The sequence below is a fragment of the Pelobates fuscus genome, chromosome 2 (genome assembly GCF_036172605.1).
Source record: "Pelobates fuscus isolate aPelFus1 chromosome 2, aPelFus1.pri, whole genome shotgun sequence".
NCBI classification, from domain to species: Eukaryota; Metazoa; Chordata; class Amphibia; order Anura; family Pelobatidae; genus Pelobates; species Pelobates fuscus.
The window spans coordinates 251,260,208-251,276,213 of NC_086318.1; the positions used below are offsets into that span (position 1 = coordinate 251,260,208).

Genomic DNA, 16,006 nt, shown 5'->3' on the forward strand with positions numbered 1-16,006 from the left:
ATCTATATATAAATACCTAGCTACCCCATGGTGCTAAAAAGGAAAAGTTATCTCAATGAATAACTGAAGACCTAAGCTATTTCCTCATTTATCTCACAAGGAGACATAATCTCGGTTTACAAATACAGAAACATTTCCTTCTAGCAAGAGCGTTTTCTTTGAGTCATCTGTCATTTTCGGGAGTTGTGTAATTTAAATCCCCAAGGCTTGCCAGTGTTCATCACTGGTTTCTCAATCTTATCCCTGCACACATAATCTAGTCTCATACTAGTTCTACCCTGTACTTGCTAAAGGGAACAATGCCCAGAGTAAAGAAAAATCTACATTAAAAAAACTATGCAGTAACTAATACAAAACAGTCTTTATGTATCAGATTAATGTAATTTATGGGGATATTGTGAATTACATGAGAACATACATTTCATTATTCTAAATCCAATGTAAAATACAGAATTTATATATATCATATCAAACATTTCAAGTTGCCTTCCTTACCTACATTTCTCAAACTTTGAACAGTGATGGCAAATCCTTTAGTCCTGGGAAGTAGATGGTGCTTTAACTTTGGAAGGCCTTTTGTTTCTGCTACTTGCATGCTGATTACATGTTTTTTCTCTGTGAAGCGTGTTCCCTCACAATGAATAAGAAACTAAAATGTGAAATGAAAACAAACCCCTTTAATAAAATGTAGAACTGAATTGCTTTTTATTTGTAATGCCTGCAAACAAATTGTAAAACATGTTCTCTTGTTCACGTCATTTGAGTAGAAACATCAATACTTTATAAATAATCAGCCATAAAACCACCTATAACCAAATAACTTAATTGTAAATTTAATTCACATTTATGCATGTTGCAACACAGTGTTTGAAAACATAAACTGAAAATTATGCCATATGGTGGTGCTTATCTAATGTGATTAAGCCCTTAAAAGTTGTGCTTACTGCTTTTTCAAAATCAAGGCTATTGTTCATTTTTGCAGTGCCCTGGGCAAGAAAGATTGGCATGGCTCACTGTTTACAAAAACATATAAAAAGCTAACCACTTATAAAACATTTACTTTGTCATACATTCAACGTTGTCTATTGGTATATATGTAAATTGCCAAATGCACTTACATACACTTACACACATAAATAACATAGTTACATAGCTTAAAAGTGACTTGCGCCCATCATGTTCAGCCTTCCTCACATTTGTTTTTTTGCTGTTGATCCAAAAAAAGGCAAAAAAAAAAAAAAACAGTTTCAAGCACAATTTTGCAACAAGCTAGGAAAAAAAAATCCTTCTTGACCCCAGAATGGAAGTCAGATTTATCCTTGGATCAAGCAGTTATTACCCTACATTGAAAGATTATATCCTTGAATATTCTGTTTTTGCAAGTATGCATCTAGTAGCTGTTTGAACATATGTATGGACTCTGATAAAACCACTTCTTCAGGCAGATAGTTCCACATCCTGATTGTTCTTACAGTAAAAAAAACTTTCCTTTTCCTTAGAGGAAAACTTATTTCTTCCAGTCTAAACGTATGGCCTCGTGTCCCTATGTGAATAGATTTCCACACAATGGTTTGTATTGGCCCCGAATATATTTGTATAATGTTATCATACCCCCTCTCAGGCGACGTTTTTCTAAACTAAATAGGTTTACATTTGTTAACCTTTCTTCATAGCTTTTATGTTCCATTCCTTTTATTAATTTTGTAGCCCGCCTCTGCACTTTTTCTAGTGCCATAATATCCTTCTTTAGAACAGGTGCCCAAAATTGCACAGCATATTCAATATGTGGTCTTACCAGTGATTTATAAAGAGGCAAAATGATATTCTCGTCCCGAGAATGAATGCCCTTTTTAATGCATGACAATACCTTACTGGCCTTGGCCACTGCTGATTGACATTGCACTTTGTTGCATAGTTTGTTGTCTATAACAATTCCCAAGTCCTTTTTGTGTGTTGTTATCCCTAATTCGCTTCCATTAAGGGTATACGTTGCTTGTGTATTCTTTACACCGAAGTGCATAACTTTGCATTTTTCAACATTACATTTCATCTGCCATTTGAGTGCCCAGTCCTCCAGTCTATCTAAATCCCTCTGCAACAAAGTAATATCTTGCTCACATTGTATTATTTTACAAAGTTTTGTGTCATCTGCAAACACTGAAACATGACTGCTGTCTTCAAGATCATTTAAACATGTTAAATAGAAGGGGTCCCAGAACAGACCCCTGAGGGACACCACTTGCCACCTCTGTCCAGCTTGAAAATGTACCATTAACGACAACTATTTGTACTCTGTTTTTAAGCCAATGTTCTACCCAAGAACAAGCATTTTCATCTAGACCGATTTTCTTGAGTTTGAACACTAATCTATTGTGTGGAACTGTATCAAATGCCTTGGCAAAATCCAAATAGATCACATCCACTGCAACACCCTGATCTATACTTCTGCTTACTTCTTCGTAGAACGCAACCAAGTTAGTTTGACATGACCTGTGCTTCATAAAACCGTGCTGATTTTTGCTGATAACCATGTTCTTCACCCACATAATCCCAATGTCATTAGTAACATGCCCAAACACAGATCCAGAAGCATGCATACGTAGACACACGCAAACATGCATACACAGATATTCAAGAATAAGGTGATAAGTGCATACAGTAAAAAGATATGTTACCTCTTATACAAAGGTCTTCTTAACTTATAATTACATATATTAGTCCTATACAGAAATAAAGATTAAACATGACATAGTGTAATCGGTAGATATAGTCGGTGAGTAGGTGTTAGAATTCAGGACACTCACAATTTTCTGAGCCCATTAAAGTTGGCTCTGGACTTATAAAGCATATATGTATCATTGTAGACACAAATGGATGTCCTCTAGTGGTTTGGATCCCAAAAGATGCAAAATTGCTGGAATCAGGAACTCTAAAAAGAGGTAAGTATGTAAAAACTATTTATTACTTATATGTATAAAAACAAACATAAAAAAGGTGCACAACTCGTTTCAACCCCAAAAATGGGTCTTCCTCAGGTGATGATAAAAGTCTTGCCAGTATGAGCATTTAAAAATATAGATATTACATATATAGATATTACAAACAATTAAACAATATGAAAAAACACACCCACTGCCAAATATGTTCCGAACCTGATACGTATTGTGCCACCTCCAAGATGGCGACTGTGACAAACTCCCCTTTCCAAGTGAGTTTGGCATGAGTTCCTGGAGGAGCCTGCTTGCCAGCCTCCTGCCCACAGACTACAGACCTTGTATTAGGTGATATAAACGTCTCCGTTCGTGCAATTGGGATTATATGGTTCGGTTACTGAACAACCGCACGAACCGGAAACCACCCTGGAGCTTGTTAACACCTATTAACAACTTGGAATGGTTCTCACTGCAGTGTTCTAATTGTTCGTCTGGGTGGCCGCAATTCCTATGGACAACCACGACGTGACGGCCATCTTGTTCGCATGAATGCAGGCAGCGGTGTTTGGGCATGAATCTCATGGAACTCAAATCGGACACAGAAACTCCTGAACACCGCTGGACTTCAATCATCGCCTGCGTTCGGTTCTATACAACTTAGAAGGGCACTGTTCGGTGAAATCGTTCGTCTGGATGAGGGGATCAAGCTCCATGGTAAGACTATTGACTCTGTTCGGTAATTTGTTCGTTTTCAATCTATCAAACTAGACCGACCACAAGCCCTGATTCTTTGGAACTGTTTTGCCCATGGGACCATGCATGCGGTCGGTCAAACAAATGACTTCCAGGAAATTCCTGAACTAGTTTGGGTGATTTCTGGATATGTTGGTCACCCAGATCAGGGCTATCAGGTGATGTAACTTTTGTGGGGTTTTATATATTTTTAAGATACTTTTGGGGTGTTTGGGAAAAGGTGCATTTTTTCTGTGCTTTGATTAGATTAGTACAGTTCCTGATCCAATTATCTCCCAGGCACAGAGAAGGGATTATCTGATTTTGTATGCGAGTGTCCTGGACCTGTGCATCAATGTAATTGTGTATTTGTTTTTACTGTGGTTTACTCTCAGGTCCAGGGGGGAGTGCTCCATGCATGGGGACATGCATATAAGCCCAGTTGTGGCTGCCATTAAATTATTCCAGCTTGCACTCCAAAACTGTGTGTCGTCCTGTTATTGGAGGGAAGGAAGATTTAACTTCTGTATCTGCTGTTCCAGCTTGAAGGGGATTCAACAGGGAATATCCTTGTGAACACTAGAGCTCCCAGGACAGAGTGTCGTCCAGTGCCTGGGGGTGTCTAGAGCGAGTTCCCCATTCGGCTCCAGGAGTGGTTCCAGGGTCCCAGTCAAGCCACGGCGACTGTGGGTAGAAGTGCTGCGGTTTGTCCCCTGTTCCAGCTAGGAAACGGTCCTTGGCGGTGGTACCCAGCCAGGGGTACAGAAAGCTCCGTTACAGCAATGTTTCCGTTTCGGACACATATTTCCTTTTTAGCAGCCATATTGGTAAATTCTAAGAGCATGTAAAAATAGGAACACAATAAAATGAATTACAGTGGCAGAATGTTCATTCTTTTTTTTATATATAAATATATCCACCATATCATTGTTGAGTCCTTATTGAAGTGGTATCTGGTTTAAAATCATTATAAATCCCCTGAAAAAGTCTTTGAGGCTGGAGAATGTTACCTGGATTTATCGAATAACTACAAAGATAAACAAAAGGCATTAATTTTAGAGGCATTGTTTTTTTAGATTTAAAGATTTATGTTTCTAACAATGCACTTATGACACGCACTTTTTTCAAACAAGTTGATGCCAACAATTATATTGAATTAGATAGTTGCCATCACCGTCCCTGGCTAACCAACATTCCTAAGGGGCAGTTCCCGAGAATCCGCATAAAAAGCTCCAGTCAGGAAGATTATAATGCACAATCTGCTGTTCTAAAGAGACAATTTGAACAGAAAGGGTACAACAGCCATGATTTACAGAATAAAATAGAAACAGTAGCACATTTAAACAGATCCCACTGCTCAAATACAGAAATAAGGAAACAAAGACAAATAATGACCAAATTCCTTTTATTTTTAATTTCTCTAGTAATATGGGCACTGTTAACATAATTAACAGAAATCGGTACATCCTTCATCAAGAGGATAATATAAAAGAACATATAGGCCAAAAAACAAAATTTATTTTTAGAGTTGCAAGAAATCTCAAATTTAAACAAAAAGCTTACCGTATATACTAGAGTAGAAGTTGAGTTTTTCAGCCCATTTTACTCGAGTCGCTGTCTGTATTATGGCAACTTACATTGCCATAATACAGACCATGACCGCCAGGCTCATTACAAGCCCGGTGGTCCTGTTGGGGGCTGGCAGGAAGCGTTTACTTACCTTTCCTGCAGCTTCTGTCAGCTCCCTTCTCCTCCGTTCCGGTCAGCTCCACTGTAAATCTCGCGAGAGGCGCGGCCATCAGAGCGTTGCCACAGGTTACCGTGGCAGCGCTCCACGCGGCACGCAGACCACGAGATTTACAGTGGAGCTGACCGGAACGGAGGAGAAGGGAGCTGACAGGAGCTGCAGGAAAGGTAAGTAAACGCTTCCTGCCAGCCCACCCCACTGCACAGCCCATCCACTGGACCACCAGGGAATAATATAGCCACCCTCCCTGGCCATGTATCAAGCAGGAAGGAGGGGGAAAAAAATAACTAATAAAAAAATAATAATATTAAAATAAAAAAATTTACAAAATTAAAATATTAAAGTAAAAAAAATCTCCTTTTATTTATAGTCCTATTTTTACATGCTCTTAGAATTTGAACAATATGACTGATAAAAAGGAACTATGTGGGGGGGCGGAGCCTGACCATCAAGCTGGCAAGACATGCAGAGTCTGAGCTCCTCCGACTTCGGCAGATTTTGGGGCATAACTCCCAGCTATTGCACTCAAACGCTAGCCAACAAGCTTTATCTGGGTCAGGGTCCCCTGGGCAAGCAGATCGATACCTCACTCGACAACTTTTGTAGCTGAATGCCCAGACGGGCCTACTGGGAGTGGAGCTGGGGAGAGGCGGACGATCTTCTTGCTCTGCAACTTACGGCGGGGCCCTGCATTACTCTCCCCCCCCCTCTGGAACGGTGGGGGTTATCCCGGTCCCCACTGGGTAAGCCTGTCTCCACAGCATGTCTTCAGTGGCAAGCATGAAACCAAGTGACGTGCCCAAAATGGCTGCTGCAGCAGTGCCTCCACACTCACAAGCAGATCTGGAGAGCCAGGAATGGAGCACCCTCTTCAGGGCAAAATTTGATGCCATATGTGAACAATTCTGGAACAGAATAGCTAGCCGACCTGCACGACTTCCGACACCAGCGGCTCCCACACCAACAGTGCCAAGTGTGTGAATTAAGAAGATTGTCAGGGTCCCAGCTCTGAAGCATTGCCCGCGTAGACGGAGACCACGCTGCCACCTGCAACGGCAGTCAGGCAAGCCGCTCCACTACCCTCCAAATAGGAAATCCCAAAGCACCATGGCTAATGGCACCCAGGGGCAGCCCATAGTACACACCGGGAGCTGGAGGGCTACCTTACCTCGCTCTGCTAACGGTAGAAACGCCATATCCGCCCGATACTCAGTGATCCGATGGAAGAAACAAGTGAAGCGCCCGAGCGGTGCGAAACACTGGAGCCATCTCTCACCTCGCTCAGCTTCCCCAACCATGAAAGGACCTGTCCAGGGGCAAGTTTATTTCAACACGCTGCCACCTATACGGAGCTCTGGCATGCTGACACCCCGGGACACGCTAGGGCCATCCCCAACAGCACCTCCTAGCACATGGAAGGAATGGGCCTTGAGAGGGGGCATCGGCTGAGTAACTTGCCTTTTTTTCCCATCCCTCACTCGGACAGCACTTTCTAGGACTACCACCCCTAGCATCCCCGACCAACAACCTGCCGATGGACTCTCCTACCCTGCGAAGGTGTTTAATAGCCAGCGTACAGCTCCAGATTGATATGCCTTATTAACATGTGTTTCATCTTAGCTTGTGTTTTTTATTTTCTTTTACTTTGTAAGCATTTAATATGTGCCGTGCAGTCACAGTCCTCAAACATAGAAATTCCCATGCACATTAACGTTGCTCATATTGCCTAAGCAATCTTGGGAATAACCCACGGTTCTCTTACAACAAGGTGTGCTTTATTTACCTAATAGGTTGGCAATAATATTCTATGAAGCACTGCGCAGTGGAGACTATTCCCTTTTCTCTTCTTGTATGATCTGATGTTCTCAGATTCTACTGCGCGGACCAGTGGTTACTATTTCTTGTAAATCTTGTTTAACTTTGCTTTTATTTCTCTACTATATTAACAAAAAAGGTGCTGACAACTCAATATATATATATATATATATATATATTTTTTTAAATTCTTTATTTTTGTTGTGCGAGTTGTACATCTTGCTTGGTTAGCCACAACAGCTAGGTCAAGCGCATGCATAACATATATAACAACAGTATGGCAATTGTATTTACTGCACATTTTTTTGGTAATAGTGAAGCATAGAAGATAACCACTGCTTGCAATTATACGAAACCTCGGCAGCTAAAACAAGTGTAACATGTGTTAGTAAAGCGTCGGTATGGCAGTTATAGATGTTGCATTTTGCTAAGTGAAGTTAGCTAAATCTAGGGTAATGCAGTAGCATGTGAATATGTAAAAAAAAGAGATTAGTTTCCACTTGGTCGGTGGCGTTAACGAGAGTAGTGGCACTGAGGGTGCTGTAGGTACCTAGGCGGATGCCTGGCGCATGCCACTACTACGCTATTCTTTACTGTGTTAACAAGGTCCCCTACATAGGAGTAGGGTAGGTGTGCGTATGTCGTTGGGGAGTTGGGGACACAACTTGGGTTGACCGTCAGAGGGGTCAGTAAGTAAATTATGTAGAGTTGCATAGCATTGAAATGGCGTGTGATACAACTCCTGGTCGTTAAACTAAGATAGGCTGAGAGCCAATTGGAGTTGGGGGGGTTGGGTGGTATACTGGAGCCAGCGTCCCGGGTCTAACCCGGTGTCTATAGTAGAAGCCCGCGGGCCCTACGAACAGAAAATTGAAACGTGTGAGAAAATAAAGACATGTAACGTATTGTCCATGTTAAACTGGAGGTGGTGGTTTATGAGGTTGTCTTCTCCGAAGCGCCCCCTGGTCCGGGATAAACGGAACGACATTAGCTGGGTCCCAAGTAGTTGTAGTCGGAGGGGGGTTAGTGAGGCCCAGTTTAGCCAGTACAGTGTCCATCTCTGTGATATCGGACACTCTGTGTTCAGTGTCCTGGTGTTGTATCGTGAGCACGTGAGCCGGTCCCCAGCGGTACGTCACCCCTCTGGCCGCCAGTAGAGTCGTCAGTGGACGAAGGGATTTCCGCCATTGTAGGGTAGTGCGGGACAGGTCCGAATAAAATGATATGTCCATGTCCTCAAATCTGTAGGGGTTCTTCCCTTTGATAGCACTCATGAGCGCCGCTTTGTCCTGCCCATTTTGAAGCTTGACCAGGAGGTCCCCGGTAGTGGTGCCAGTGAGCTGCGGTGGTTTGGGTAGGCGAAACATACCGTCTAGCTGTACCCCTTTTGCTTGTCTAAGTGGTAGCAAGGTTGCAAAAAGCCTGCGGAGGAGATGGGGTAGCTCTGCAGGGGTCACCGTGTTGGGGATACCCCGGATTTTTATGTGCTTCCATCTGCGCTTATCTTCCATGGCAGCCAGTTGGTGGGACAGTGCAGTGTGGGCTGTAGTGAGTTCCCTCACCTGTGTCTGGAGGGCTGTCACCTGGGTTGCCTGTGTTTGAGTGAACTGCTCCACGGTGGTTAAGCGGGCGGTAAACTCCCTAACATCTTCCCTCACTTGGGAGATCTCCGTTGAGAGTGACTGGCGCAGGCCTGTTAGGAGGTTGGTGAGTATCTCTGTGGTCACCGGTTGGCCCCCTGTCGGCTGTACTTGCCTTGCCGGCGCTTGAGAACTAAGAGTCTCCAGGCAGTGTTGGTGGAAGTCGTCTGAGCTGTCCGAGAATTCCTCTGAGTCGGCCGCCATCTTCGGCCCTGTTGCGCCATGCGTTCTTCTCCGTAGGTCGCCGATATCGGCTGATTGCCTCGGCCGATCCGGGCCCAGTTTTTTGGTTTTTTTTCCCCCATTGTTGTTGGGGTGCTCTGGTGATGGTTGGAGGCTGTGGGCAGCCGGTTTCGAGCGGTAGTCGCTGTTTTAATGCCGCCGATTGCCGGAGCGTTGCGGGCATGCAACCTCTCGGGTTGAGTGCTGGCTCCGCCCCCCCCTCAATATATATTGTTTATCTCGCATGCTACTCTTGGAAATGTCAAAATGTCGATACTTGCATGTTATTCCCTTAAAGCACCACTAAAATAAAGAATAAAAAAAAAAAGGAAATATGTGTCCGAAAAGGAAACATCGCCATCTTGGAGGAGGCACAATACGTATCCGGTTCGGAACCATATTTGGCAATGGGTGTGTTTTTTTTCACATGTGTGTATAATTGTTTGCAATATCTGTATATATTTAAATGCTCACACTGGCAAGACTTTTATAATCACCTGAGGAAACATTTTGTGCACCTTTTTTATGTTTATATACATATAAGTAATAAATCGTTTTTATATACTTACCTCTTTTTGGAGTTCCTGATTTCAGCAGTTTTGCATCTAACCACTAGAAGACATCCATTTCTGTCTACAAGGATACATATATACTCTATAAGTCCAGAGTCAACTCTAATGGAATCAAAAAATTGTGAGTGTTCTGAATTCTAACACCTGCTCACAACTATATTTAACGATTACACTATGTTGTGTCTTATCTTTATTTCTGTATAGGACTAACATATGTAATTATAAGTTAGGAAGACCTTTGTGTAAGACGTAACATACCTTTTTACTGTGTGTGCTTATCTACTTGTTTGGGTTTACACTGTTCTGTATTATTAAGTATATTTAGTGACAATATACTTGGGTGAACTAGCTGCACCGCACTTTTTATTCTTAAGCGCCACCTATAGTTTGCTTTTAAAGATATACAAGAATGCTGACCCCACATAATTACCCAATGCCCCCAAAAAAACCAACAATGACACATACTCTCTTTAACCCCTTAAGGACTAAGCCAAATGTACACGTTGTGATCAAAACAAAACGTAAACAAAAACTTGAATTTGCGCTTTATGTCTGTTCAGGCGTAATTCGCCTCTTTCATATTATGTGCACCCACACTTATTATATATAATTTTATTCAGGGGAAACAGGGCTTTCATTTAACATTAAATATTTAGGTATGAAACATAATTTAATATGAATAAAATATAAAAAAATGGGGAAAAAAATAATAAGTATGTCTTAGAAATATTGTATCATAAGATACATCTGGGATGTAATCTCTTAGAACACGTTATGTCACCGAAGACTTTATGTCGTGTGGCTGGGTTTCGTATAAGCGCCAGGGGGGCAACAGTAGAAGGGTCGCAGTCTTTAATGTGTTTACGTTCTATCAGATAACCTGCGGATCTTTTTCATGTACTGCTGGGTTGTGGGTGCCTCTCCGGGCTCTGGTGTGCTGTTGGCTTTGGTACTGTGGTTTCTGTTTCTTCCTGTTGGTTATCTGGCAACTTGAGGGTTTGGAAAAGTGTCTGTGGGTCCTCGGTTGAGGATAGGGTTAAAGTATCCCTCCGCCAGGGTACCACCAATGAGCCTCCCATGTCCCAGCGGTATTTGATGGTGTTGCCTCGTAGCCGTTTGGCCACCGGAGCCAGTTTCCTCTTTTCCGCATGGACCTGAAAGGGTAGGTCGCTGTAGATCGAGACTGAGTGTCCCTCAAGCCGTACTGTGCCCATTTCTCTGGAGAGTTTTGTGTGGTTATGTCTCTGGTCACGGCAATGACATCCCTAGGCGCTGTTTCCGGGGCTGTTGCTGACTTCTGTACTCGGAAGGTTGCTTTTATATGGGGGGTTTCTGGGCTGTCTGTGATGTCAATAGAGGCTATCATCTTCCTCACAGTTGGGAGCAGGGCTTCGTCACCTACCCCTTCTGGCACTCCTCTTAGGCGAACATTTCGCCGGTGGTGTCTGGATTCCAAGCGGAGTACTGTTTTCTGTAGCGAGTGGACCTGCTTTGTGAGTCCTTCCAGCTGGTTTTTAGTTAGGCTGTGTTGCAGGTCTCATGAGGCCTCTCTCTCCTCCACCTCCTGTACTTTCTTGCGGATGTCGCCGACTTCGGTCTGAGTCTGCTGTATGTCAGCCTTCCAGATCTTCCGCATGGCCGTGAGTAGCCGTTTTATATCTCCTTTTGTGGAGGGAGAAAAATCATCTTCTAACTCTGAGGCTGACGTTACTTCGTCCGGGTCCAGTGAGGCAGGGGATTCCCTCTCTGCTTCGGAGTCTTCCGAGATCTCCGGGCTGTAACGAGGCTCGGGCGCAATCTTGGGTTTGGACGGCGGCGCGGGTCTCTCGAAGGATTGCCTGATATCGGGCTGCCCAGGCGCCTCAGGCTTCTGGTTTTTCTTATTTTTTTCACCCCATGGCTTTCTCTTTTTGGGGGGTTTGAGTAGCTGCTTGTAAGTTTGATTTTTTTGGCTCAATTTTGCCTATTTTGGTGGGGCCTTTGTGGAGCTCCACCGATATGCGTCCTGTTAGTTTCTTGGTCGGCCACGCCCCCATTCTACGTGACATTTTAACTGTGAATGTCATAATACAGTTTACGTTTACTGCAATAAAATACACATATTTGTATTCAGCGATGTCTCACGTGTAAAACAGTACCCCTATGTATGGTTTTTATGGTGTTTTGGGAAGTTACAGGGTCAAATATAGCATTTTACATTTTTCTGTTTTTTCACATTGAAATTCGCCAGATTGGTTACATTGCCTTTGAGACCGTATGGTAGTTCAGGAATGAGAATTACCCCCATGATGGCACAGCATTTGCAAAAGTAGACAACCCAAGGTATTGCAAATGGGGTATGTCCAGTCTTTTTAATAGCCACTTGGTCACAAACACTGGCCAAAGTTAGTGTTCAAATTCAATTTTTGCATTTTTTACACACAAACAAATATTAACGCCAATTTTGGCCAGTGTGGGGTGATTTTCATGGGGGTGATCATGGGGGTGATTTTCATTCCTGGGCTACCATATGGTCTCAAAGGCAAAGTAACCAACCTGGTGAATTTCAATGTGAAAAAACTGAAACGCAAGCCTTATAGTTGACTCTGTAACTTTAAAAAAAAACATAAAACCTGAGTGGTACTGCTATACTTGGAAGACTTCGCTGAACACTAATATTAGTGTTTCAAAACAGTAAAACGTATCACAACAATTATATCGTCTGTGTAATTGCCATTTGTGTGTGAAAAATGCAAAAACTGTCACTTTCACTGACAATATAATCGTTGTAATACATTTTACTGTTTTGAAACAGTAATATTTGTGTTCAGCGAAATCTTCAGAGTAAAACAGTACCTCCCATGAACAGGTTTTATGGTGTCTTGGAAAGTTACAGGGTTAAATATAGTGCTAGCAAATTAAATTCCCTGGACTTTTGGCCTGGGTTGTCAGGCAGATCCCGCAAATTGTAATTAATAAAATTACCTAATTATGTAAAATTATTACATAAATTTATACGTAGAATTATTTTACATATATATATATATATATATATATAGTGGTGAGGGGGCGGAGCCAACAGCCGAACTGACTGGTTGCATCTCATGAGAGCTCCGAGATTTATCGGCACAAGCAGCACAAAATACGACTATTTCACCCCCCAAAAAGCTACCAAAGTTGACCTGCTGTTGCAGACGATGCACCAGCATAGGGGATCTATAGCGGCAAGCACGTGGCGCTCCGGAGCCCGACATAGACGCCTACATGGACGACTTCGACAACTCCGACGAGAGACTCTCAGAGCCTGAAGAGACATGCTCACCCGCAGTACGGATGCCGGTACAGCCTCAATCGCAGCCGGACACTGCCCTGGTCACGAAGGCTGAAATGAGGGAGCTGCTGGCGGAGCTCCGCCGGAACATTCAGGCGGATGTGGCTGACATGAGAAAAAACATCCAGGGCCTAACAAACCGCATGAGCACCATGGAGCAAGACTACCGCAACCACTCGAGGCAAGTGACCACACTCCAACAGGAGGTGAAAACGCTGCAACAACAGCATCTGAGGGTGGAACAGAAAATGGCGGCACTGGAAGACTCACGTTGCGCCCAAAACATAAAGATTAGAGGTATCACGGAGACAGTCCCAGAATCTGAACTTCCTCACCTCATACGGCACCTAATGAGCAAACTACTCCCGCCGAAACAGGCCAAGGAAGTAGGGCTGGATGGCATGTTCAGAATCCCGAAACCACCCACGGCTCCTTTAACAGCACCCAGGGACTAAATCGTCAAATTTCCAAAGCAACAGGACAAAGTAGCAGTTATGATCGCCATCAGAGGTAACACACCTTACCCCTTTGAGGACATGGCCCTTTCGCTTTTCGCGGATCTCTCCAGAGGGACTAAGGCCTGGCGTGCAACCCTGAGGCCTTTCACCACCCTACTCTGCGCACATAATATTAAATCCCAATGGGGCTCCCCACACAAGCTTCAGGTGCTCCAAGGTGAAAATACCTGCCATATAGCGAACCTGCAGGAGGCGAAGACACACCTCGTCACCTTGGGCCTCCCACCAGACTCATTGCAACAACCCCACATACCCTCCAAGCCCCACGAGTGGAACCCGGCTACCACCGAGACTTTTGTCCCAAGAGGCTCGGCCCGCGCTGCACAGACAGTGGTCCCTACCTGAGTGCCCCTAACGGGAGCACCTACTAATCATAACTCTGCTTTACTGCCGTTATAAGTTTGTTGATATGGTTTGAATATATGTTTTGATAACACAATTGGTCTGCTCCCTTGTCGCGGAGACACTCACACGTTCTGGGTCACACAGTGGAAATTAGCTAACGTCTAACCACACATAATTCCCCCCCCTGCTACCGGGACCACCCAGGCCACCTAAGCGGCAGAGCCACATCTACATCCCACACACATAGCGACACTGGCTCCAGCCACTGGTGCTTGACCCAACATCGGGTACAGGGCCATTCCTGAGCAGCACCTTAATCCCAATCTGTAAACACACACCCAGGGATGATCATCCCCCTTTACTGCAATCTCACCGAGTACCTAACCACACCTGTTTGCTACCCCCCCGCACATATCTCACAGGCCATCTGCCTGCCGTCCGTGCATACTCCCCACCCCGACTCATAATACCATAACGGGCACCAATGCACTGCCCGGCAGCACTCCGCATTACTTAGTTTTTAATAACCCTGCACAGGTGTATACCTTAACTAAGCTCCTGCACATATGGGTCTTCTCTGACCAACACCGGAATTTACCTTATGTGACCCAGCGACTGCACAGTTGCGTAGGCTAAGCTGAATTTCTTTTTTTTTCTTAGTCTGCATACCACACATGCCAATATACCCATCGTTAGCCATCAATTATTCTATCTTATTGTATTTTAGTCACTCTTATTCTGATAAGATAACTATATAGTCAAACATGTTAAAAAATATAAAAAATTCACCCGCAAGATAACTCCCGAAATCGCAGAAGACCTGGACAGCCCCCTGACACTGGAGGAATTGACCCTGGCACTAAAACGCTCAAAAACGCACCGGGCTCCGGGCCCAGACGGTCTCCCGCTCACATACTTGCGTTCATTCCAGGACATCCTCCTACCAAGACTCCTCGCGGGCCTTAACTCCATAAGAGATGGTGGGAGCTTTCCCACGGACTCCCTGGCGGCGACAGTCACGGTCATTCCCAAGGAGGGCAAGGACCCCACCATCTGTGCTAACTACAGGCCTATCTCGTTATTGAATGCCGACCTGAAATTATTCACCAAGGCCCTTTCCCTGAGGCTGGCACGAATAATGCCTGACCTGGTCCACCCGGACCAGGTGGGCTTTATCCCGGGAAGAGAAGCCAGGGATGACACCATACGAGCCCTTAATGTCATTCATGTCGCCAGGAAATCCAACAGAGCGACGGTACTCATATCAACAGACGCCGAAAAGGCATTCGATAGGGTGAACTGGAGGTTTATGGCCGAAACGTTACGACATATGGGCCTTGGACCACACATGCGCTCTTGGGTCTCCGCGCTTTATACCACCCCGACTGCGAGGATCAGAATCAATGGAGCCTTGACAAAGGCATTCCCCATCAGTAACGGCACACGACAGGGATGCCCCCTGTCCCCTCTCCTGTTTGCCCTCACCCTGGAACCGTTCCTGGAGGCGGTCAGACGGGACGGGGGAATAGCGGGGGTCCAGGTGGGCGGAGAAGAACATCGGGTGGCGGCATACGCCGACGATATGCTCTTCTTTCTAGAACAGCCACTAATATCTGTCCCCAATCTACTGCGGGCATTTGAGACCTACGGACGACTCTCCGATCTGAAGCTAAACATCGACAAATCCGAAGCCATGACAATATCGAGAGATGAGGGCCTCGAAACCCGACTCAGCTCCCAATTCACGTTCTCTTGGTGCACATCCAAACTTCGCTACCTGGGCACCTGGCTGCCGAAAGACCTATCACAACTATACCCACTGAACTTCCTCCCCATCCTGGCATCCATACAACAAGACCTGGCGCGCTGGACGGGTCACTACATATCGTGGTTCGGCCGCATTAATGCGGTTAAGATGAATATCCTGCCTCGGCTGCTCTATTTATTCGCAACCCTGCCAACAAGGATCCCTGGAGCCTTTTTCCGGTCGGCGGAGACGGCCATCCGAAGATTCGTATGGAATCAGAGACCGACCCGACTCCGCAAGACCACACTAGAACGCCCCAAAGCTGCCGGGGGGGTGGGGTTGCCCTCCCTCCTCGCCTACCATCAAGCAACCCACCTACATAGAATAGTAGACTGGCACGCCCATCCTAGCCCCAGACGATGGGT

The 16,006-nt window shown here is 44.7% G+C and overlaps 1 protein-coding gene across 1 annotated transcript in view; it reads right to left on the reverse strand.

The window, feature by feature from the left end:
• AGPAT4 (1-acylglycerol-3-phosphate O-acyltransferase 4) overlaps positions 1-16,006 on the reverse strand; it is a 173,650-nt gene that overhangs the window by 64,341 nt on the left and 93,303 nt on the right. The window contains exon 5 of the mRNA XM_063441221.1: positions 496-649. Coding sequence (XP_063297291.1) covers positions 496-649 — 154 coding nt within the window. The remainder of the gene's footprint in view (positions 1-495; positions 650-16,006) is intronic.